Source organism: Engystomops pustulosus, chromosome 3 (assembly GCF_040894005.1).
Source record: "Engystomops pustulosus chromosome 3, aEngPut4.maternal, whole genome shotgun sequence".
NCBI classification, from domain to species: Eukaryota; Metazoa; Chordata; class Amphibia; order Anura; family Leptodactylidae; genus Engystomops; species Engystomops pustulosus.
The window spans coordinates 38523881-38547121 of NC_092413.1; the positions used below are offsets into that span (position 1 = coordinate 38523881).

A 23241-nucleotide genomic window follows, 5' to 3' on the forward strand; every position below is an offset into this window, starting at 1 on the left:
GGGGTCACTTAGCAATATATTTAAAGGAAACCTACCACCAAGTATCTACCTTTAAAGGTAGATCGGGTGGTAGGTGCATCTATTGGACGTGAGGATAGCCCTTTTAAGTGTCGCAGTCATTCTCCGGTCCTCTGGTGGGCCAGTCAGAAGCTGCGTGGGGGACTGTATTGACTGATTAGTTCTGAGATGTATGGAGGGGACAAGTTGTGGTCAGCTTTACAAGTCATGGTTAGTATTCTAAACTGAATTCGCTCTGCAATGTTTCACAGTTGTTCCTGCGATCCATGCCTTCGAGAAAGCTTCCATTGCGTTCCCTGTTACTGTCTCCATTCCCCTTCCTGCATCGATCTTCAGTTGTGACCCCTGACTTTACCTATGACCTTGCATCTCTGCCGCCTGCCCTGACTGCCTTCCTGTGCCTGACTCCGAGACTGCCCGCTGAATTGGTACTTCGACCTTGGCTGCTACTGCAGGCTAGTCGCACCTGTGGAACGACCTGGTGGCACCATGCCGCAGCAAGACCATCCCGCTTTGTTGCGGGCTCTGGTGAAGAGCGGGTGCCACTTAGATTCCGGTCTCAGGTGTGGAAAGACCAGAGTTAGAGTAAGAGTAAGTAAGTAATAGTGCAGTAGTCCAAGCGGGAGATGATGAGGGTGTGGACTACCATATATATACTCGAGTATAAGAAGACCCAAGTATAAGCCAAGACCCCTAATTTTAACACAAAAAAACCTGGAAAAACCTAGTGACTCGAGTATAACCCGAGGTTGGGAAATGCATTGGTCACAGCCTGCCCAGTATATAGCCAGCCCCTGTAGTATATAGCCAGCAAGCTCCCTGTAGTATACAGCCTTCCAGCCCCCTGTAGTATATAGCCTGCCAGCCCCCTGTAGTATATAGCCTGCCAGCCCCCTGAAGTTTATAGCCTGCCAGACCCCTGTAGTATATAGCCTGCCAGCCCCATTTAGTATACAGACTGCCAGCCCCCTCTAGTATATAGCCTGCCAGCCTCCTCTAGTATATAGCCTGCCAGCCCCTGTAGTGTATAGCCGGCCAACCACCGTAGTGTATAGCCTGCCAGCCCCTGTAGTGTATATGCGGGCAGCCACTGTAGTGTATAGCCTGCCAGTCCCTGTAGTATATAGCCTGCCAGCCCCCTGTAGTGTATAGCCTGCCACCCCCTGTAGTATATAGACTGCCAATCCCCTGTAGTATATAGCCTGCCAGCCCCCTGTAGTATACAGCCTGCAGCCCCTGCCCCCAATATAATGCCTGTAAGAAAAAAACAAACAGTGTACTAACCTTCTGACACCCCCCTCTTCTATACAGTGATGCTCTGACATCAGCTCCGTGTCACAGGAATCGTGACGTCAGCAGCTCGCTGACATCATACTGTGTGCCAATGCCAGCGCACACATTAGAATATCAGCGTGCGGCTAATATACAGTAGCAATTCTGTGCACTCTGGACTGATTCCAGCCAATCCAGTTCTCTGTGCTGTACTGAGGAGACCAAACCAGGTCGCAACAATGCTGTATAGAGTTGGGAGTCTGTTCCTTATGGAATAGATATATTGGTTTGGCTTAATCCCACATAATGTTTTTAGACTTCTTGTAGGTCATACTTGGTGGTAAGGGGGCTGCCTTTCAAGCAAAAGGAGGTATTGTTTTCCATGTGCAACACCCTCGCCGATGCAATGGCGAGGTAGTGCTTGCGAATACGTCCCACCTGTAGGTAACACCATATTACACTACATGGTCCTTATAGGATCAAGGGGAAATTGCAGTGGTTAATCCTGCCTGGCAAGGCAGATGTTAATGTATGATGTAATTATGTCAACCAATGTCTGTGTTACATCCTGTGCTCTGTAGCTGAGATGTGATTGGAGGAGCAGCCACCACCTGACCAAAGGGAGGTAATAGGACCTCTGGCCAGGAATGTTCTGGAGAACAGTTTAGTCTGAGCTCAGCTCAGATCAGAACATTAGATGATTATTCTAGTGTGGAATCCTAGGAGAATCAGTGAGTGAGTGAGAAATCTCTGTCTAGCCCATACCAGAGCAGGAAGAGCCTAGCCCCTGCCTCTGAAGAGTGGAGCATTAGACTAGAGTTAGTGTAGTGAGGAAAAGGGGTATCATCTTACCTTTGAAGGTGATGCCTGAAGCCCTACAGGACAAGCTGAAGCTTCCTACCAGGACACAGCTGCCTCCCAGCCTGCTCTCTACATCCAGGCTGGTGAACTATCTCCTGAGGCTCCCTCCAGCTCACATCTCGGCATCCTACCTACCTGTTAAAGGCACGTTTGCTGCGGTTCCTGCGGTTCAAATAAAGAACTGTAAGTTGTTTTCTTCAACTTCTGTCTCCGTCTGGTCCCTGCTAATACGGCTGCCTTCATCACCGGCACCCTGTCCATCACCCAGAGACTCACACTTGGGACATTAAGGGGTTGCCCCAGGGAGATCCGCTATAGCAGCCGCCCCCTCATCATTTCTTGCCAACACCACCCTGCTGGAGACCTGCCAGGCTGTAGGACAGCCCTCCGGTTCCCCCGTACCAAGCACCGTGACAATAGCGTGCTTAGGCCGCAACCGCCAGCCACTCCGGTACAGCGGGCCCCGGCTGACTCCAGGCCTCACCTCAAGGGCTAGGCCCCGGTGGGGGATGTTGCAAGTGGCGTCACGAACAGGATATTTACTTCTGTGCCTTATCCTGGCACTAAAGACTGTACTTTATTAAGAAAAAGACTGTGCTGCCTAACCCTGCTGCCATCCGGGTTTAGGCCCAAGTATTTGTGTGTTTCTACATTGAACTTTATACTGCTGCCACGTGCTGTCGAGCGCCGCTCCAGCACTCAAGAGGTTAATTCCTGCAAGAACTGTGTCAGCTCTGCTACATCCGGCGCTGCTGCGCCTGAAGCAGTTACCTCAGAGGCGTGTGGCGCAGCAAGTGTTTCAAGCCCGCCAAATCTTCACTGGCGGGAACTCCAGAGGCGTCATTAGGCCCCGCCCCCTGCGCGAGTGGCGCGAAGCACCGTGGAGGAGGAGCTGGAGCGTGTGCGGCCGGCAACGAAGAGGGTTAATCGGCCATCTTGGATTTCGGCGCAGGCCGCGCCTGAAGCCTGCCAGCAGTGTGCGCCTCATCCGGAGTTCCGGCGCACGTGTCCTGCGACTGGAGAACACCGCGGAGCATCACTGAACCCTGCTGCCTGCCGGACATCGGGAACGGAGACCTTCGTGTACCGGAGCTGTCCTGTCACCGCGGCTGATCCTGAGTGAGTACCGCTGGGGAAGTTAAAGGGGGGTAGAGATTGTTTCCGATGCTAGGTTATTGGCTCACCTCCCAGGGAATAGTGACTGTGTCTTAAAGTGCCCACGTCCCATTCTAGCCATCGCCCATAGCAACGGACTTTGTGGGACCCTACAGGCTTCCCTCAGCTAGGCCAGTCATGTCCGCCCAGGACGAAGATACGGGACTGGCGCAAGTCCCGTCCCCTGGTCCCTCCTCAGGGTACCGGAGCATGTTAAGTCCTCCAGAGAGTCCCTTCAGCCCTGCTACAGCTAGTGCCCCTGGGATTCCCACCATGATGCCGCTGACTATGCCCTACTATCTGGGGGCCCCCTGGTTACCCTACTACGAGGGAGAAGCACATACTCTCCCTGAATTCAGGGACAAGTTGTTAGCCACCTTCGCCTTGCTCCCGTTCACAGAGGAACAGAAAGTGGGCATCCTCATCGGGCAGTTGAAAGGACCCGCTCTCCGGGAAGTCAAGTCCTGGCCCCGAGAACAGTGTCAGAATGTGGTCCAGATTCTTGATAGGCTGCGTAACACCTTTGACAAGTGTACTGTCTCCGAGTTGAAGCAGAAATTCTTCGGGAAAAGACAGAAGCCCCAAGAGTCCCTCCGAGACTTTGCCCTCTCCCTACAGGAGACATGGAAGGCCATCACCTGCCTTGAGCCCAAAGACGCTGAAACCTCTGATCAGACCTTAAGGGAACAATTTATTAATGGACTTGTTGATAGAAATCAAAGGTGTCAACTAAAGATAATCTCTTCTCAACATGCCCAGGCCTCCTTCCTTGAGTTTAAGGAAATTGCCATTGACATATTAGGGGACCGACCGCCTACTGGCCCGCAGAAAGAGCCTGAATCCATGGAAATGGAAGAATCTGCTCTCGCTTGCCATCCCACGCAGTCAGCATCACCTACTCCTGCGGCTATGGAAGTTACTGGCGTAACAGGACCGGTCCCTAATCTGGCGGACACCCTGCATCAAATCCTCGATCGGTTGACCCAGTTGGAAGTAACTGTCTCCGCTATGAGGAGGAAACCTCCAGAGAACCCGGTACGGTCAGCTACTCCTCGTGAATCTCCGACCAAACAGCGCCCAAAAGAAGCGAAGTCGTTAAGCACCTGGAGTCAGAAGAAACCCCGTCAGCGGTGCAGCTACTGCCATAAATATGGGCATGAAGAGAATGACTGTCGTCAGTTAAACGACAAACCCTTGGAGCTAAGGGACGACCTCCAAGGGAAGAACTTGTAAGTCCCCGAGATGCTAACTGGATGCCCAGGTTCGTGGGGACTCGCCCCATGGTTCATGTAACCATCAATGGAGTTACCCTACCGGCCTTAATTGATACCGGCTCTCAAGTGACCACCCTCCGGAGTGCTGCCTTCGAGAAATGCCGAGGAAAAGCATCCTTAGTCCAGCCTCCCAAGGCTTACTTGAACATTATTGCTACGAACGGAAAACCCGTTCCCATCCGCGGCTACTGGGAGCCCACGCTAACCATTGGAGACACTGAGTTAACCAGACAGGGCGTAGTGGTGACACGAGTGCCCGAAAACGGTAACTTCTCCCTGGTACTGGGTACCAATGTCCTCCGCAACTGCTACCCTGAAGTGCTGAAGGCTCTCCACGACTCCCTGCCAACAGTGCCCAACGGTTCCCGGAAGGTAATTCAGGAGACTATGCAGGTTCTAGCGGCGCAACAGAAGTTTGCTGGCCCTAATGGAGAAATCTGCAGAGCCCGGATCAAGGATCCCCAACCTGTCCGCCTTCAACCTGGGACTGAGACGTTAGTATGGTGTCGAGCCTGCATGGGCGTCCAAGGTCAAGACTACCAGGCGATAGTAGAACCTCTACCAGCGGATGAAGACCTGCCCATTCTAGCCGCCAGGAGCCTAGTCACTGTGTCCCGAGGACAAGTACCCATTCGACTACTAAATGTGGGAGACTCCCCAGTGGATCTGAGAAAGTATCAAGCCGTAGCCACTCTCTTCAGTGTCCATCCTGAAGACTTGGTGGAAACCTCTCTGTCTGCCTCCCAACAGTTGGAAGTGAAGCAAGGTGCTGAAGATGAGCCTGCCGAGCAATCCTGGTGGCTTGAGCTCAATATTGGAGACGACGATTTTACTCCTGCAGACCAAGTACAAGGTGTCCTGGATGTCGTTATGAAGCACCACCGGGCCTTCAGCAAACACCCACTGGATTTTGGGCAGACTACTCTGATCCAACACACTATCCCTACTGGCTCTCATCCTCCTATCAAGGAACGATATCGGCCCATACCTCCAGCCCGTTACCAAGAGGTGAAGAAGCTGGTACAAGAGATGAAGACAGCCAACGTTATCCGGGAGAGTCGCAGCCCATGGGCTGCCCCGCTGGTCCTTGTGAAGAAGAAGGATGGAACCCTTCGATTCTGTGTTGACTATAGGAAGATCAACAATATCACCCACAAGGACGCCTATCCTCTGCCTCGAATCGAGGAATCCCTCGCAGCCCTAGGGTCAGCTGCCTACTTCTCTACCCTGGACCTGACCAGTGGCTACTGGCAAGTGGCCATGGCGCCAGAAGACAGAGAGAAGACGGCTTTCACCACCCCAATGGGCCTGTTCGAGTTCAACAACATGCCGTTTGGGCTATGCAACGCCCCAGGCACATTTCAAAGGCTGATGGAGAGATGTTTGGGTCATCGCAACTTCGAGACCGTCCTGCTATATTTGGACGACATCATCATCTACTCCAAGACTTATGAAGACCACCTCCAACATCTGGCTGAAGTCTTCCAAATCCTGACCCAACATGGGTTGAAGGTCAAGCCATCCAAGTGCCACCTGCTACAACCTAGCGTCAAGTACCTGGGACATGTGGTGAGCGCTCATGGAATTGAGCCAGATCCAGAGAAGATTGCAGCTGTCTACGACTGGCCTACCCCATCAACCGTACGGGACATCAAAAGCTTCCTGGGATTTGCCAGTTACTACAGGCGTTTCATCCCGAAGTTTGCCCAGCTGGCGGCTCCCCTGCAAGAGCTTCTAAGGGGCCTGCCAAAAGAGAGCCAACGTTCCCGAGTATCCATTGAGTGGACGGCCGAACGAGAAGCTGCCTTCCAGATGCTCAAGCAACGGCTGACTGAACCTCCGGTGTTGGGATATCCAGACTATAGTCTGCCTTTCACCCTATACACTGATGCCAGCAAGCAAGGTCTAGGGGCGGTATTATCCCAGCTCCAAAACGGAACTGAAAGGGTCATAGCCTACGCCAGCCGTTCCCTCCGAGAACCAGAGCAAAACGACCAGAACTATAGTTCCTTCAAGTTGGAGTTTCTGGCGTTAGTCTGGGCTGTGACCGAAAAGTTCAAGGACTATCTAGCTGCATCATCTTTCACTGTCTTCACAGACAATAATCCTTTGGCGCATCTGAACACCGCACGTCTTGGAGCACTGGAACAACGGTGGGCCTCCAGACTTGCCAATTTCAGCTTTACCATCAAGTACCGGGCTGGTAAGACCAATGACAACGCCGACGCTCTGTCCCGTCTCCCTGACCAGTGGGAGGGACCCTCCACGGATGCTCAGTGGGAAGATGTCGAGATGCCAGCATTCTATGCCCGGTTTGTGCGTCAAGATGCCCAGAGAGTTTACTCCCTACCGACAGAGGCAGCGCCAGCTACTCCTCAAGAAGAGTCAGAGCCCCCTGCGGAAAAGGACCTCTGGATGAGTCTTCAGGCTGATAGCCGTGCCATAGGAGAAGTAATGGACTATCTCTCTAGTGGGCGAGTGCCTGAAAGAATCCGGCGCAGAAGAGCTGATGGAGAACTGTCTCAATTGTGGCGCCAGAGGAAGACTCTGAGCATGCACCAGGGTCTGCTAAAGAGAAGAACTCTGGACCCGATCACTTATGACCGGCTATACCAGATTGTGATTCCCAGGAGGGACGCCAAGATAGTACTGGAAATGTACCATGACCAGTCCGGACACTTTGGCGCTCAGAAGACTGAAGCCACCCTCCGAAGGCGATTCTTCTGGGTCAACATGAAGTCCGACATTGAAGCCTGGTGTCGAGAATGCCCAGCCTGCGCCATCGCTCGAGGAGAGCGACACAATCAAAGGGCCCCTCTACGTCCCATTGTGAGCCAACGGCCCTTGGAGATCCTGGCATTGGACCACGTGAAGTTGGAGCCCAGCAGATCCGGTCACAGTTATGCCCTTACTATCATCGACCACTATACCAAATTTGTGGTTGCAGTACCTGTCAGAGATCTGTCTGCAAGGACTACCGCAGCGGCCCTGTGGAAGAGCTTCATCCTCCCCTATGGCTGTCCGGACCAGATCCTTACAGACCAAGGAACAGCATTTGAGTCCCAAGTCTTCCAGGAGCTGTGCACTCTATATGGCTGCAAGAAGCTGAGGACCACAGCCTATCATCCCCAAGGCAACGGGCTTTGTGAAAAGATGAATCAGACTCTAATCAATATGCTGAGGACTCTGACCCCTGCAAAAAGGGCTGACTGGTCAAAACTATTGCCCGAATTAGTGTACCTGTACAACAATACCACTCATTGCTCCACAGGATACACCCCGTATTATCTGATGTTCGGGAGACACGGCCATCTCCCTGCTGATATGACCTGGGACATGGAGTCCCCTGATTCCCAGTCTTTACTCCCTCAGACTGACTGGGTTCACGAACACCAGAGGCGCCTGGCGGATGCCAGAGAAGTTGTGGATCTGCGGTTGGAAGAGGCCCGAGAGAAACAAAAAAGGGACTTCGATCGTAATGCCTGTGCTGAGCCTTTTGCCCCAGGAGATCGAGTGTGGCTGCGCAACAACCATCCTACCAGTAAGCTAGATGGGCGTTGGGAGCGTGAGCCATACCTAGTTAGGGACAGTCTCTCCCCTGAAGTCTACGAGATTTCCAGAGGAGACCGTCCACCCCTCCGGGTACATAGGAACCGACTGAAGAGATGTCTTCGTCCTTTTGCCCCTATGTCTACACCTCTCACCTCGACCCCCAACTTACAGACCTCCTTGTGTTCGCCTACCCCCAGTTTCTTGGAACTTGTGACTGTGCCTCAATTCTGTTTTGTTTCCACTCCAGTAAGAGGTACCTCGCAGAGACCATCATCCCCACCGCAGTCTCCAATACTGCTGCCTGTGGAGGATGATCCGGCTCCACTGTCTGCAACCCCTGAAACATCAGAGCCAGCTGAGACTCCGACTCCAGCGCCTGAATCAGAGGACGACGATGAGGAGATTGTTATCTTCTCCAGGCCGGAACTTCGAAGGTCTCAAAGGGAGACAAAAGGTAAAGCTCCTGCGTACCTGCAGGAGTACCAGCTGGTGACACGCAGAAGCAGGAGGCAGGTACGTTTTTCTGACACCGAAGTACTTACCACCGAAGAAGATGCAGAGTAACCCCTGAAGGGCTGTCGCCCTCTCCAGGTACTATGTCCTATGTACATATTGTGTATATTTCTGTCCTTACCCCAAAGAGCCAGAGACTTTCCTGAGACTCTTACCCTTATTTATCTCAGTCAAGAGATTATACACTGTCTTGTGCTATGATAGCACCCTTCCTCTGCCACAGCAGAGAGTTCTTCAAAGGACTCTGTCCCTCTGCACATAGAGGAGACCCTTTGCTTCTTCATTGCACTTTTCCCCACACCAAGGGCTGTGCCCAGAAGATGGACTTTCCTATTGGAGACCTTCTGAGAGACTGTTGCCAATCTTGAGGAAAAGTTGCCATGTCTATTGACTATTATATTGCACTTGATGCCTTCCTTTTTAGGTACGGACATTATGTTTGCACTTCCATGCCTTTTCTTTGCAGGAAAGAGACATTCTATGCTGCTACCCTGAGTAGCCTATCCACCTCTGTAACGTTTGTAACGTTCAAGATGTGTACCCATTGGGCTCCTAAGCCAATGTGAATTAAACTGTTTGCACACTGTCATATATGCCAGTAGTCTGCATTAACCCTTTCATAGGCTTTTCAGGTTGTAGAGTGGCTGTGTCGGACCGTCTCTATGTAGTACAATGTTTTATTGTGTCACATATGCCAATGTATGCATATATACACTATATAATTGCCGCCAGGGAAGAAGTGTTGATAGAACAAATATACAGGCCTTGGTGCAAGGAGTGGATTACAGGACATGACACCACACCTTTCCTACTGTACAGTTCGGTTTAATGGCGTCAGCGACCAACTGTCATACAGCTACATATTTTTGTCTTAGTCCGACACCAACCCAGGTGCCTGTCTCCAGGACCATGGGCGGTTTGTCCCTACACCTTCACATAGCCTGCACTTCCCAGAAGTGCCCTTAGCCCCCTCTGTGCCCCAAACCATCTGTAGTCGAGCCGAGGGCGGCTCTTTCAATTGCCCCCGGGGTATGCAACACCCTCGCCGATGCAATGGCGAGGTAGTGCTTGCGAATACGTCCCACCTGTAGGTAACACCATATTACACTACATGGTCCTTATAGGATCAAGGGGAAATTGCAGTGGTTAATCCTGCCTGGCAAGGCAGATGTTAATGTATGATGTAATTATGTCAACCAATGTCTGTGTTACATCCTGTGCTCTGTAGCTGAGATGTGATTGGAGGAGCAGCCACCACCTGACCAAAGGGAGGTAATAGGACCTCTGGCCAGGAATGTTCTGGAGAACAGTTTAGTCTGAGCTCAGCTCAGATCAGAACATTAGATGATTATTCTAGTGTGGAATCCTAGGAGAATCAGTGAGTGAGTGAGAAATCTCTGTCTAGCCCATACCAGAGCAGGAAGAGCCTAGCCCCTGCCTCTGAAGAGTGGAGCATTAGACTAGAGTTAGTGTAGTGAGGAAAAGGGGTATCATCTTACCTTTGAAGGTGATGCCTGAAGCCCTACAGGACAAGCTGAAGCTTCCTACCAGGACACAGCTGCCTCCCAGCCTGCTCTCTACATCCAGGCTGGTGAACTATCTCCTGAGGCTCCCTCCAGCTCACATCTCGGCATCCTACCTACCTGTTAAAGGCACGTTTGCTGCGGTTCCTGCGGTTCAAATAAAGAACTGTAAGTTGTTTTCTTCAACTTCTGTCTCCGTCTGGTCCCTGCTAATACGGCTGCCTTCATCACCGGCACCCTGTCCATCACCCAGAGACTCACACTTGGGACATTAAGGGGTTGCCCCAGGGAGATCCGCTATAGCAGCCGCCCCCTCATCATTTCTTGCCAACACCACCCTGCTGGAGACCTGCCAGGCTGTAGGACAGCCCTCCGGTTCCCCCGTACCAAGCACCGTGACATTAGCGTGCTTAGGCCGCAACCGCCAGCCACTCGGGTACAGCGGGCCCCGGCTGACTCCAGGCCTCACCTCAAGGGCTAGGCCCCGGTGGGGGATGTTGCACATGTAACACCTTGGAAAACTTATTTGCATTCTTCCCAGAATGCCATAGTGGAGCATCTATGGCTTTAAGTCTCCACACGCCTTTAAGGTGGCCTTAATTCCAGTATAGACAGCAGAACACCTACTGTCTGTCCACTCCGGACTGAGGAAGGGTCAGATGCGAGAGGTGTTCTTGAGATGGAGGTGGCAGGCTGTAGTAAGGTTTTGTATGTGAGACATAAAGGATAGGGCAGAGTCAAAGATGACTCCAAGCCAGCAGACTTTGGGGTCTATGGAGAGTGTGGAGCCATGAATTGTGACTGTTAGGTGGAACAAAAATTATTAGGGGCAGATTTATCAAGCTGTCTGAAAGTCAGAATATTTCTAGTTGCCCATAGCAACCAATCACAGCTCCCCTTTAAATTATTCATGAGCACTGGTAAAATGAAAGCTGAGCTGTGATTGGTTGCCATGTTCAACTAGAAATATTCTGACTTTCAGACAGCTTGAAAATCTGAGTTCCAATTTGTCCATGTTAAGTTTATAAGTCAATGTAATGTGGAAAAATTGTGGACAATAAAAAAATGAGCATGTCACTTTTCTTGTGCGGGCTGAACCCAAACCAGAACTGAAACTACTGTAGAAACTACTGTAGAAAGGATTTCAATTTGCCTTGTATTGTATGAAGGATTCCCAGTGACCATAGTGACCAATAATCCCACATTTCCATGACTTTTCCCCTGCAGGAGTGAGATGATAAAATAGTGACTGCATATACTGACTAGCTGCACACTTATAATAACGGTAGGGATCACCGGAATGGTTCCTCAGAGAGCAGCAGGAGACTGAGGGGTACTTAGTCCCTTGCGCCAGTTTTCTGTTGCATGTTTTTTTTAGGTGCAAACTGCTTGCACAGGTACTTAAGGCGTGCCTGCACCACAACTGTATCGCACGCGATCCTTTAATGGCGCAGCAGCACTAGACACTATGCAACATAAATTAGGGTGCGTTTCGGTGCTCAGTCGGATTAGATTTGTTATACAAAGTCTGACAGAAATGTTTTGTACACCCTATGTTAAAAGTGCACCATGGGGCAGTGCAGGGGGCGCCATATTTATGAAGAATTTGCCCCATCATCTGTGAAGCGCTGCACATGGCGCTATATAAGACTGATTTGGCAAGCTCTGTGTAATCTTTGTGTGTTATATAAATAAAGCAATTATTATAACGATATAGTTAATATTATTAAGAAAAGGCAGTCTCCGTACTGTTCAGCAGGGGGCGCTATATTATAGTGAAACGTTACCTGTATTTATGAAAGACTCGTTTTTAATAGAATTCTTTTAGGTAGATGAATAATCTGGACCTGGTTTCATGGCTGTTTATATATTTATAGGAAAATACAGAACTAGATGGTGAACTGATAACCATAACCTCTTATTTCAGGTAAGGGATCCCCAAGGTTACATTATACTGTACCTTCATTGCGTCATTAGAAAATGGTGTATTTTTATAGATTATTTTTATACAGTTGAACATTTTTTTTTATATAATCCTGCAGACCACTAAGAAAGACATAGGGGGTTAATTACTAAGGGTCGCACTGCTCACTTTCCTCTGACTGTGCACCTTTTAACACGGCTTGCACAGCTATTTAACCCCTTAATGACCGCCCTATCGGGATTCTACGGCGGTCATTAAGGGTACTTCTTCTGACGTGACGCCTTTCTACGGCGCCGCGTCAGAAGAAGATTTCGGGACATCGGGTCAGTTTAGTGCCGGTGTCGGGCTGTGATATCACAGCCCAGACCCGGCACTAACACCCGGGATCGGAAAAACTCTGATCCCGGGTGTTTAACCCCTTACACGCCGCGGTCAAGCATGACCGCGGCGTGCAAGTGTGTCCCCCGTGGATCGGACCCCCCGCTGTGCTTACCGGGGGATCCGATCCCTCCTGCCGCTGCCCCGGGTCCCGACGAGTGACCCGAGGCTGTCGGCTCCTCTTCTCGCCGGGTCCTGCCTTCCTGGCAGGACCCGGCTGTAAGTAACTGAGCATGCGCGGCATGCTCAGTTACTTACACTTTACACTGCAATACAAGTGTATTGCAGTGCAGAGGCTTGAATAAGTGATCGGATGATCGCTTATTCAAGCCAAAATGTGGAAAATGTAAAAAAGTTAAAAAAAAAAAATTAAAACTTTTTATAATATAATTAAATAAATAAAATAAAAGTCCCATAATCTCCCCAGTAACACATGAAATGCATATACAGTAAATAAAACACAAAAACACGTACATATTTGGTATCACCGCGTCCGTATTAATCTGTACAATAAATCTAAATCAATATTGAACCCGCTCGGTGAACTACGTAAAAAAAAAACTCGGAAAACTTCCCATAATATACAATTTTTCATCAAACACCATCACAAAAAATGTTCTAAAAAGTGATCAAAAAAAGTTACGTTCCCTAATATGATACGACTGAAAAGAACAACTGTTTTCGCAAAAAATAAGCCCTCAACCAGATCTGACAACAGAAAAATACAGAAGTTATGGCCCTGAAAAGTTGTCAATAGTAAAAAAATGCGATTTTCTCCAATATTGGTTTTGCTCAGGAAAATTAAGCAAAAATAAGAAAAACTATATAAATGAGGAATCACCGCAATCGTAGTGAACCAGAGAATAAAGATAAAATATTATTTTTACATTACGGTGAGCGGGGGGAAAAAAAATGCTAACAATCCAAAATAAAAATTGATGATTTTGTTTGTGTCCCCCTTGAAATAGTTAATAAAATCTCAAGAATAAGCTTTATACCCCCAAAATGAATTATATATACATTGTATCTCATCCCATAAAAAATAAGCCCTCATATGTTCGCATTACCAAAAATAAAAATTTATAGGTCGTACAATGTGACAATACAAATCTGCTGTGGATGGCGCCTCCATTCATTCTATACTCGGCCGTGCGCCCGTACAGCAGTTTACCACCACATATGGGGTATCAGTACACTCGGGAGGAATTGGGCATCAAGTGTTGCAGTGCGTTTCATCATTTAATTTATTCTGAAAATTTCAGTTTTGGCCTAAATGAATGTATTTTCCAAAAAAATTCAATAGTTTCTAAATCGCAGGTCCATATTTTTTAACCCATGTGAAACACTTACAGGGTTAATAGACTTAATAGAAGTTGTTTTACATATGTTGAGGGGTCACGTTTCTATAGTGGGGTAATTTATGGGGTTTTACTATTATTTAGGCCTCTCAAAGTCACTTGAAAGCTGAGTTGTCCCTCAAAATGTGAGTTTTGGCAATTTTCATGAAAATAAGAAAAATCACACCTAAAGTTCTGCGCCTCATAACATCCTAGAAAAATGACCGGAAGCATAAATTATCATCCCAACATAAAACAGATATTCTGTAAATGTTAATTATCAAACTTTTTGGGTAGTTTTACATCTTGTCTGGAAACCAGAACATTTCAAACTTGGAAAATGAAGAATTTTTACAAACTTTTGCCAAATTTTCACTTTTTTTCAGAACGAAATGCAAAACTTATCACTTAAATTTTATAACTAACATGAAGTACAATGTGTCACGAGAAAACATTCTCAAAATCACCGGGATATGTTAAAGCGTTCCAAAGTTATAACCAATTATCGTGAGACTTGTCAGATTTGAAAAATCGAGTCTGGTCATTGAGCTGAAAACTAGTGTCGGTGATAAGGGGTTAAGAAGTGCCTGTGCTGCGATTGTTTCGCATGTCATCATTTTTGTGGCCCAGCTGCGCTGGCTTCAATGCGACACAATTTAGGGGGCGTGCCGTCGGACGATCCGATTGATTGGGACTGAGCGGGGGATTTAACTTTCAAATTGTGTCACAAGCCGTAGCCCTAACATGCACCACTAAAAAGAAGGTGAACTGTGTCGGACCTGAACGGGGAAGCGACACATGCAGGATAACGGCCGCATGATCTTAGTGAATCACGGCACAGTGCATTATCATCAGACAATGCACTTTCGGTGAACTCCAGCGGCCGGGTAACTAAATGTGCCCCATGGAGCGGCATGACACATGCTCTACCGGCTGCTCCATCAATTAGTGAAATGGGGGTTCCGTTCTCATGATTGGCGCCAGTTCCTGCAGTAAGACCCCCACCAATCAGATTGTTATCAGGATAGGTGACTTGGTACACCCCTTCACATTAACACGAACCAATGGCTGCCCGGCAGGTATACGTCCAGCGCGCAGGAGAGGAGAAGGGGTGACGGCTTGCTACCGTACATACGCCCCCCATATCTTCATGTGAATTCGCCTTTATTTCATAGCCGGATCGATTTACAGTGTCAGCATATTGGAGGGGATTTGATACAAAATTAATCAATGAAATAATAATAATACTAATAATACAGTATTGGGAATTGTTATTTGAGCAGTGTAGCTCCAGGTGTATTAATGTAAGGAAATGTATTCAAGGGAATTAAAGTGAAATAATAATAACAATAAGTCACTTCCTGCTTTATTTATATATATATATATATATATATATATATATATATATTTACATCTTTATAGATAGAACATGACATTATTTCCATAAAATAAATGTATACTGCAGGATATAAAAAGCACAGGACATTAGTATTTAGGGAGAGCTGTCTGTCTGCAGGGCCAAGCCAAGGTCAGTCAGGAGTTAATGTATGGCTGAGGTGCAGATCTGGATCATCTTTGGGGGGAGGGGGATATAAAAAGGCTTTTCCTGCTCAGGGCCACTAACACTGTAAGAGGTTTCTGTGCTCACACATCTTTCCCACTCCCCTCCTCCCTTTTTAGCACATGGCCCTGGGAGACTGGAGGTCTGTCTAGCTGGAAATTACATTGCACTTTCTTTTTCTCACTTTAAAGGGGATTCTGGGTAACAGATATTAAAGGGGACAATCCTTACGGCGTAGACAATGAATGGAGATGACGTCATCTCATTCAGGGGATCTCATGGTATTGTATAATGCTATGTACAGAATCGCCGGATGAGGGGCTTTAATTTTTATCATGTTGGCGAGGGGTTTGCTGTCTAAGCGTACGACAGAAAAATAGTTTTTTGAATGGACGGCACATGAAACATACGCTTTATTGGATCATTGCCCGTGGTGGTTATTTTAACGGACTGCGCTGCGCTGCGTTTTTTGCTGCGTTCTGCTGCATTGTAAAGGCTTCAGCCTTGATCAAACGCTGAGGTTACATTATGTTTCCACAGCAATTGCTAAAACGCAATGTAACGCAGCACGTGATCATGATTCAAGCTTTTGGAATGCATCAAAAACGCAAAAAAAAAAACAAAAAACGAAGCAACATATCGTGTGATTGCAGCCTGAGAGCGCAAGTCCTAGTCAGATCCGTTTTTCAAAGATCGCTCTGTTCATGAGGATCCTTTAAAAAAAACGGATGCCAGACTGATTCCGATTGGCTGTGAAAAAACAGACGCTAACATCCGTTTTTAGCAAACAATTTCTGTAGAGATATTGAGATCATCCATGACCCTCGTGAATTAGTAAAATGTGCTACAATGTAACAGCAGACAGGAAACAGGGAGGGGTGCAGGGGGCACCGCTCTGCTTATAAAATACTAGCTAATGGAAAAAAAAAATCCTTTGTTTTATCAAGATCTAAAAAATATTAGGCACAAAGTCACAAAACGCTACTGCTGCTGTCATAGTGCTGGTCATGAGTGTAACAGAGGAGGAGTCCCAGCTACATCCAGTACTCAGGGTCTGGCTGGATGGAGAAGGAGCTCTTCAGCCCTCAGCCTTTTTTTTCCAGATCTGCTGAAGACTATAGAGTCCTTTTTCCCATTTCTCCACCCTCCTATTCCTCCCCCTTTCCCAGTCTCCAGATGATGCCTCCCACTTGTGCTGCATGCAGACCCTAGTCCTGCACCTCTGCAGAGAAGGGAGGGAGGGGAAGCAGGGCTTTTATTACATTACAATGTATTTTATTTATTACTAAGGGGTGGGGGGCTCTCGGATCTGGATCCATAAGATTTTATTCCCAAGTGCTTGCTATTTTGGATTTGTATGGTTATTTATTTATTTTTTTTCCATTTTCATTTTTTTCCCTTGCCTTCTCTCAAATGGCATTGCTACATCCCGGACACTGGATTACACTATTGTATTAGGAATATCATCTGGATTGTGTTTTTTTAAATGATTTTTATTACGTTTCTGGAGGATTATCGATAGATTTTATTTGGAAAATGGAGAATGATCTATTTACTCCACTCCTGGAGAATTTCATGAGCAGCCCTCTAGTGAGCTGGGTAAGCAGTCCTCTGTCTTCTCCTCTACCCTCTCCTCCTCCATGTGCTGCTATGCTTCTATTAACATGCTTTTCTTAACCCCTTAGATTAAGACTTTTGGAGCCTTGGTTAAAGGGAATGGGACTCTGCTGGATGAATATGTGGCTTTAGTGGATGGTGTTTTCCTCAATGAGGTCATGTTCCAAATGTAAGTGAAAAAAAATTGAAAGATTTGTGCTTTGGTGGTTGTAGCTGCTGCAGAACCTCTTAAGGGTTAAACAATTGCATCTGAATTTGCAGGGGGTTCTGCAGCAGCTTCATTTTCTGTTATTCTCTTTCTTGTGGGGGGAAGTTCAAATGGACTAATGCAAACCAGGTTTAGTGGAAATTTTAGAAATCTGATGCCTCCAGGGCTTCACTGTCTGGAATCCAGAAGGGGGGGGGGGATCAGATGGTAAATTTACAGGTTACTTTTATTGGTTGCCATACTGACAGCATTAGAAAACACTGGGGGTCTGTAGCACTAAACGTTAGGATCAGAACGCTGTCATCTCCCACCACTGACACTGACTGCCTGAATGACTTTGACACCCATATACAATGGCTGAGGATTGAATTAAATGACCCCCGCCCATTCTGGTTAAGCTTACAAGTGAAGGAATTAGTGGGTAATGATGAGTCTGTATTGAGGGTATCAGTTGTATAGGGCTGTGTCTTTATGCAGTATTTCTGTATGTAATTGTATATATTCAGAGGAAGAAAGGATAAGGTAGGAAAAGCCTTATCTAATATACAATCAGATAACATGTGGAGGGTGACATGGGCTGCAGTGAAAGATAAGGAAGTCCTGTGCTTCCAGCCTAGTCATGGCAGGAGGATGTGGGGGTCTTATTTCATAACCACTGTTGTCTGTTCTTACTGATTTATGGCTCGTTGCAAAAAGGAAACCAGTGAAAGGCCCAGTGTTCTATGGAAATTCACTATTTGCAAAAATATAAATAGGAATCTGTTCACACTTCACTTTCTGGATGAGGATATATTTTTAGACCCACGCGCACCCAGTATTCACCCATTAGTGTCATACGTTGGACCATACCAGCAACCATAGAGATGGATATGGAAAAAAGTATACTTCTTTTACAATGAGCGTCGATAGCTGATGTACACCGCTATAGATATACAGTGGCATTCGGTAAATTTATATTGTGGCCGTAACATATATCTATACGTATAAACATAAGATTGTGAGGTCATAGCAAATATCAGTGCTAGTCAGGGGTTGTCGCATGTTTAATTGTTATGCCGTGTCTAAGGGTGATGCCACACGTGGCGTTTTGAAACAGTTTTTGTTCCGTTTTTAAGCAGTCCGTTAAAAAATGCATGCGTTCTTGAAAAACACATCCATTTTTGACAAGTTTTACCAATTATCTTAATTAAAACTGGTCAAAAACGGATTAGTTTTTTAACGGATTGCTTAAAAACGGACCAAAACCGGGTTCAGAAGGCCATGTGTGGCATAACCCTAAAGTCTCCTACCGCTCCAATTAACAGACTTGGCTAGAATAGGTACTAACAGATGGAGCGCCATGACACATGCTCGGCCTCCCACTCCATCATTTATAGGCAATGGGATCCCCGTTGTGGTTGTGGGTGTCCCCTGGTGCCCCTGATCAGTATGTATGATAATAAAACATGTGACAATCCATTTATCCTACCTGCACACAAACATGTTCTTCCTTGGGCTGTAAACTACAGATCCATGGTCTGTTGTTTGCGGCCCATTTATCATTGGCGTGTGGAGTCATTGGAGTCTGTTCACAATCCAATGGCAGTAGAAAAGCCTATGAGATGCTGATATGGGCAGAAATAGGACATGCTCTAAATTTTGCAGCTTGGGCAGTCAGATCACACAAAGATCTGTGGAAACAATGTCTTGCGCATGAGCCCAAAGAAATGAACTTGTCCATCAGCAGACATGGGAAATAACATTGGCCATGTATGTGTACCCTTAAGGTTTATTTTTTGGTTACTTCCCAATTTCATATTTTGGAAAGAGCAATACAATCTCAAAGTAAGTTGATCACCATGGGGAAAGCAGCTATTGACAATAATCTGGGGGCCACAAAGTTCCTGTGTATATCCTGCCATGGTATGACTGCAAGGGACAAATATTTAGCTCATTTTCCTTGCGGAATTGCAGACGGCAAATCTACAGCATGTTACGGTACTCCCAAATCTCAACCACCCACCATGAGAATGGGGTATTAAACACCGATCTGGATGTCCATGTTAGTACATGCTGGAAATCTCAAATTCTAAAGAGTTTGCTGTAAATCCATTCTTGATTTTTCATTAAATGTGTTTATTTAGATGTCCCCTTCCTGTTAAGGGACTTGTCGGTATATGTAGTCCCACAAAGTTCGCAGAGCAAATTAAAATATCTCCGTGAGTCAGTATCCAAGAACATGACAGCAGGCCAACCCCATTGGTCATACTTCCACCCCACAAAGACAATAGAGACCTATCAATATCATACACTGGCATCCACCCCTTTGGCCATCGGTATTTGGATAGGATGAGTATCTTTTATTATGTGACCAAATCAAATGTTTATTAATTCACTTTGATAGCCCTGGGCACCTCACTTCTCCTCTTACTGATGAACTTGGTGTTTGTCATAGGGCAGAACATTGTGATGTATGTTATTCCTAAAAAAAATTGACTTTTTGTAAACAGTCCTAGATCATTAGGCATAAATCAAGAAATTATCATCGGTAGCCCTTTAATGAGTCCTAGTATCCGCAGCTGGCAGGAGGGATGTTGAGTACATGGATACCATTTTCCTGAAATAACCATACAATAAGGGGAGGAAATATGAGTAGGACCATGCTTGTTTAGTCACAGTTCTTAACCTCTTCTGCACCTTCTGCTTCCTTTTCTTATGAAGTTCTGCTAGGAATTTATGTCGTCATTTGTGTATTTAGCTCCGGCCTGGGGCACTTTTTAGACTTTTCGCTATCATGTTTCAGGTATAGAACCATTGATAGAAGATCTGTGTTGGTCTGGGCCCACTTCTCTCTATACTAGGTGCAACATTATACATTTATTTGCCTAGTGCGCCCAATCTTTAAACTCTGTCTCTTTCACTTAAAAAGCCATGTGACTAATGAACATAACAACACATTTATTAAAGGGGTTTTTTTCATCTAGATTTATGTATAGCATATCCACAGGATCCCAGAAACTTCGGGGATCCTCTTCCAAAGTCGGGCTAAACAGAGTATGTGCTGCGCATGCGTGGACACTCTTCACCCAACCCTATGGGAATGCCCGAAAAGAGACTCTACACTTGATTTAGTGATTTATGAATATTAGGATTCCCCCTAAAGTAACTAGAGATGAGAGAATGTTGTTTTTCCAGATGCTCATTAGCTTACATTGACAAATCTATATGGAAATTTGAGATTTGCTTCAGGCCGATTGATCCAATCAACAAACCCATTGATTCTTGGGAGTGTGGGTAAAACTATTCCCTTTCGTGTACTAGTAACATATGTGCAAATGTGGTTATGCCAGATCTCTACATGAATGCAGTTATGTCATATGTTGCTAAGCCACAGCCCGGCCATGTTCAGGAAGCCATTTATTGTATGACTGGGGCATGGATTGCGCGGCTAACGATTCTTCATACTGTACTATAAGGTTGGGGGATGCCGGCACATTTGGTTTCTATAAAGAAATCTAAATTGGCTTAAGAGAGAGCGAGGCAACGACCTATTAGCCTGGTTCAGTTTTCCCCCTACATGTGGTTCCAATATATATTAGTAGGATTTACTAATTCCAGTACATTTTTTTTCCTTCATCCTTTCACCATTGTAGTCAAATCGTGGTCTTTGTAGAGTCAGTTTTAAGATATGGATCCTCTTCTGCTATCACAGCAAAAGAAAAATATCTCCCGCATCTCTACTGAGTGTGGCTGTAGATGAAATCATGTGAAAACTCATGATGTAAAGGCCACATGACAAACATGGAGATGTAGGGAGTCTGTGCACAACAAGCGTGAGGTTTCTTATAGGCGTTTCCATGGTGATTGGAATCCCGGGGGAATTAATGCCTCCGTGAATTGATGTTGCACAATATATAATGGTGTATGGGAATGCATTTATCCGCCTCATTTAGTGTTTTGCCTTCTTTTACTGGATCTTGTGATTTTGTTTACGGAGAAATGTGTACATTGGCTTGTAAACATTATAGCAAGATTGTGATATTTTCTCCTTGTATGGTGAGGTGACCTCAGTGAGGATAAAAACTAACAAATGTCGGTAAATAATGTATAAATAAAGCTGGATTTGCAAAACAATGGTGTGCTGTGTTGCTGCTATGGCAGCGCAGTAAACCTTCGGATGGTAACAATGCGACACTATTTGCGACTACTTTTGTGGGATATTCTTGCTTGTGGATTTGAAAAATACACGTGTGCTCTAGTAAATAGCGGCCATTGACTTTGCCATCAATAAAACCCATAGATTTTTTACGGCATTGATCAGTTCTGGATGGATACACTATATCCACAGCTAAATGAAAAAAGTATCACTGGAAGTCTTTAGTCCCATCCAATACATTTTTTCCGGGGGCTCAATTTCCATCAATTCCTAGGAAAAAGCCCTTGTAGCCACCAAATTGGTTTGTGTTCTGTGGTATCTCTGAGTTCCAGATAGAGTCTAGGCCCAACGGAGGATCCTCTGGTACTCTGTAGGGCCAGTCCAACACTAGATTGAAAATGGAGGCACACAAGGGTACAGTATACACCTCACAGAGCAAAACAGAGCTGTAAGATCGTTTTAAACATTTAGTTCTTAAAGGGGTTGTTCCAACATTGGAAAGTTATCTACAATCCACAGGATAAGTTCTTAATCGTTGAGGTTTCAACAGTTGTGACACCCACTGATCCTAAGAATGGTAATTAAGAGATTGTGGATGATGTTCTCATTAATGGGTGGTGTGGCAGGCCGAGCATGTGTCCTGACGATCCATTCAATTCTATGATTGCCGAGCACAGCGCCATAGAACTGAATGGAGAACTGGCAGGGTGCGTGCTTCACCTGACTCTATACCTATTATCCTAATTGCTGGGGCTCCCGTTCTCAGGATTGGTGGGTTTAACAGCTGTTGGAAGATACTGATTAGAAAGCTACCCCCTATCCTGTATATTGGGGATAACTTCTTTTGAAGGGCTGTCCATCACACAACCATTGCCCATATGCCATAGTTAACCTCTTGAAAAACTATATCAACATTACAATATATATTAGTCATTTTGACACGCTACTAAGGGTCAAAATGACAAAATTTATGGGAAATTATCTTGAAGAAGCAAAATACAATGGAAGAAATATGTGTGTGTGTATATGTATGTATGTGTATGTATATATATATATATGTGAGATAAAGGGGTATTCTTACATTCAATTTGATTTAAGGCTAGGTTTACATCTTCACTAGTTTGTTTTGCTCTTCTACCCCACTTAGGAGCAGAACAACAAAAATAATGGAGCTCCAGATGTTTAAAACAATGGACATGAATGGATTCCAAAATATCCATTGAATATGATGAGGTCTGATGTGCGCTCCAATCATGTGGCTGATTTAAGATATAAATTTATGATTTAAGATATAAAGGAAATCTACTATCATGGTTTATCATGGTGGATCTTGATGGTAGATTTGATGGTCCGTAGAATAAAACCTCAAGAACTGATTGCAAAATGTATACAGAACCTTTCTATCACTTTGTACATTTAGTTTGGATCAGTTATTCTAAAAATGACTACTTACACAGTGTTATCTCAGCCTTAAACCTCCAGCCTTGTGTATTTATATATCATGGACGTCCTTGGTCGTTTCCAATATTGTAATTTACACTGTTTCCATTTTAACTATAGAGAAAACAAGGATGGATAACCTCTCAGGCCCAAAAAGTTATATCCAAATGAGTTTGAAGTGTCACACAGTTGTTTTTTTCAAATAGGGGATAAATGTCACTTGAAAGTTCAGGCTGCATGGACCTGGACCATGATACTTGACCCTTATTTGATGAAAACAACATGTATTTTTTAATTTTTGCTACTTTTTTGGCAGTCAGAATGTGCAGGTGCATGAGGTTTTTCCGGATTTCACAATCACAACATTTCCTCCCATATCGCCAGTCTTCCATTGGCGAAGACTCAATTCCATTTCCTTTGGCAGTTTATTATGAAGGTTCCCGAGCTTCTCCTTTCTTCGTTTCCTATCTATG

General features: G+C 45.9%; 1 protein-coding gene across 7 annotated transcripts in view; it reads left to right on the forward strand.

The window, feature by feature from the left end:
* The first annotated feature begins 16407 nt into the window (after positions 1–16407).
* CCDC88A (coiled-coil domain containing 88A) overlaps positions 16408–23241 on the forward strand; it is a 125878-nt gene continuing 119044 nt past the window's right edge. For 4 of the 7 annotated variants that reach the window (XM_072140519.1, XM_072140520.1, XM_072140514.1 and 1 more), the window contains exons 1-2: positions 16409–16967; positions 17054–17154. In XM_072140519.1, coding sequence (XP_071996620.1) covers positions 16905–16967; positions 17054–17154 — 164 coding nt within the window. In that variant the 5' untranslated portion in view covers positions 16409–16904. Of the gene's footprint in view, positions 16968–17053; positions 17155–23241 lie in introns of all 7 variants that reach the window. The other 3 variants (XM_072140516.1, XM_072140515.1, XM_072140518.1) reach the window with 2 other exon arrangements.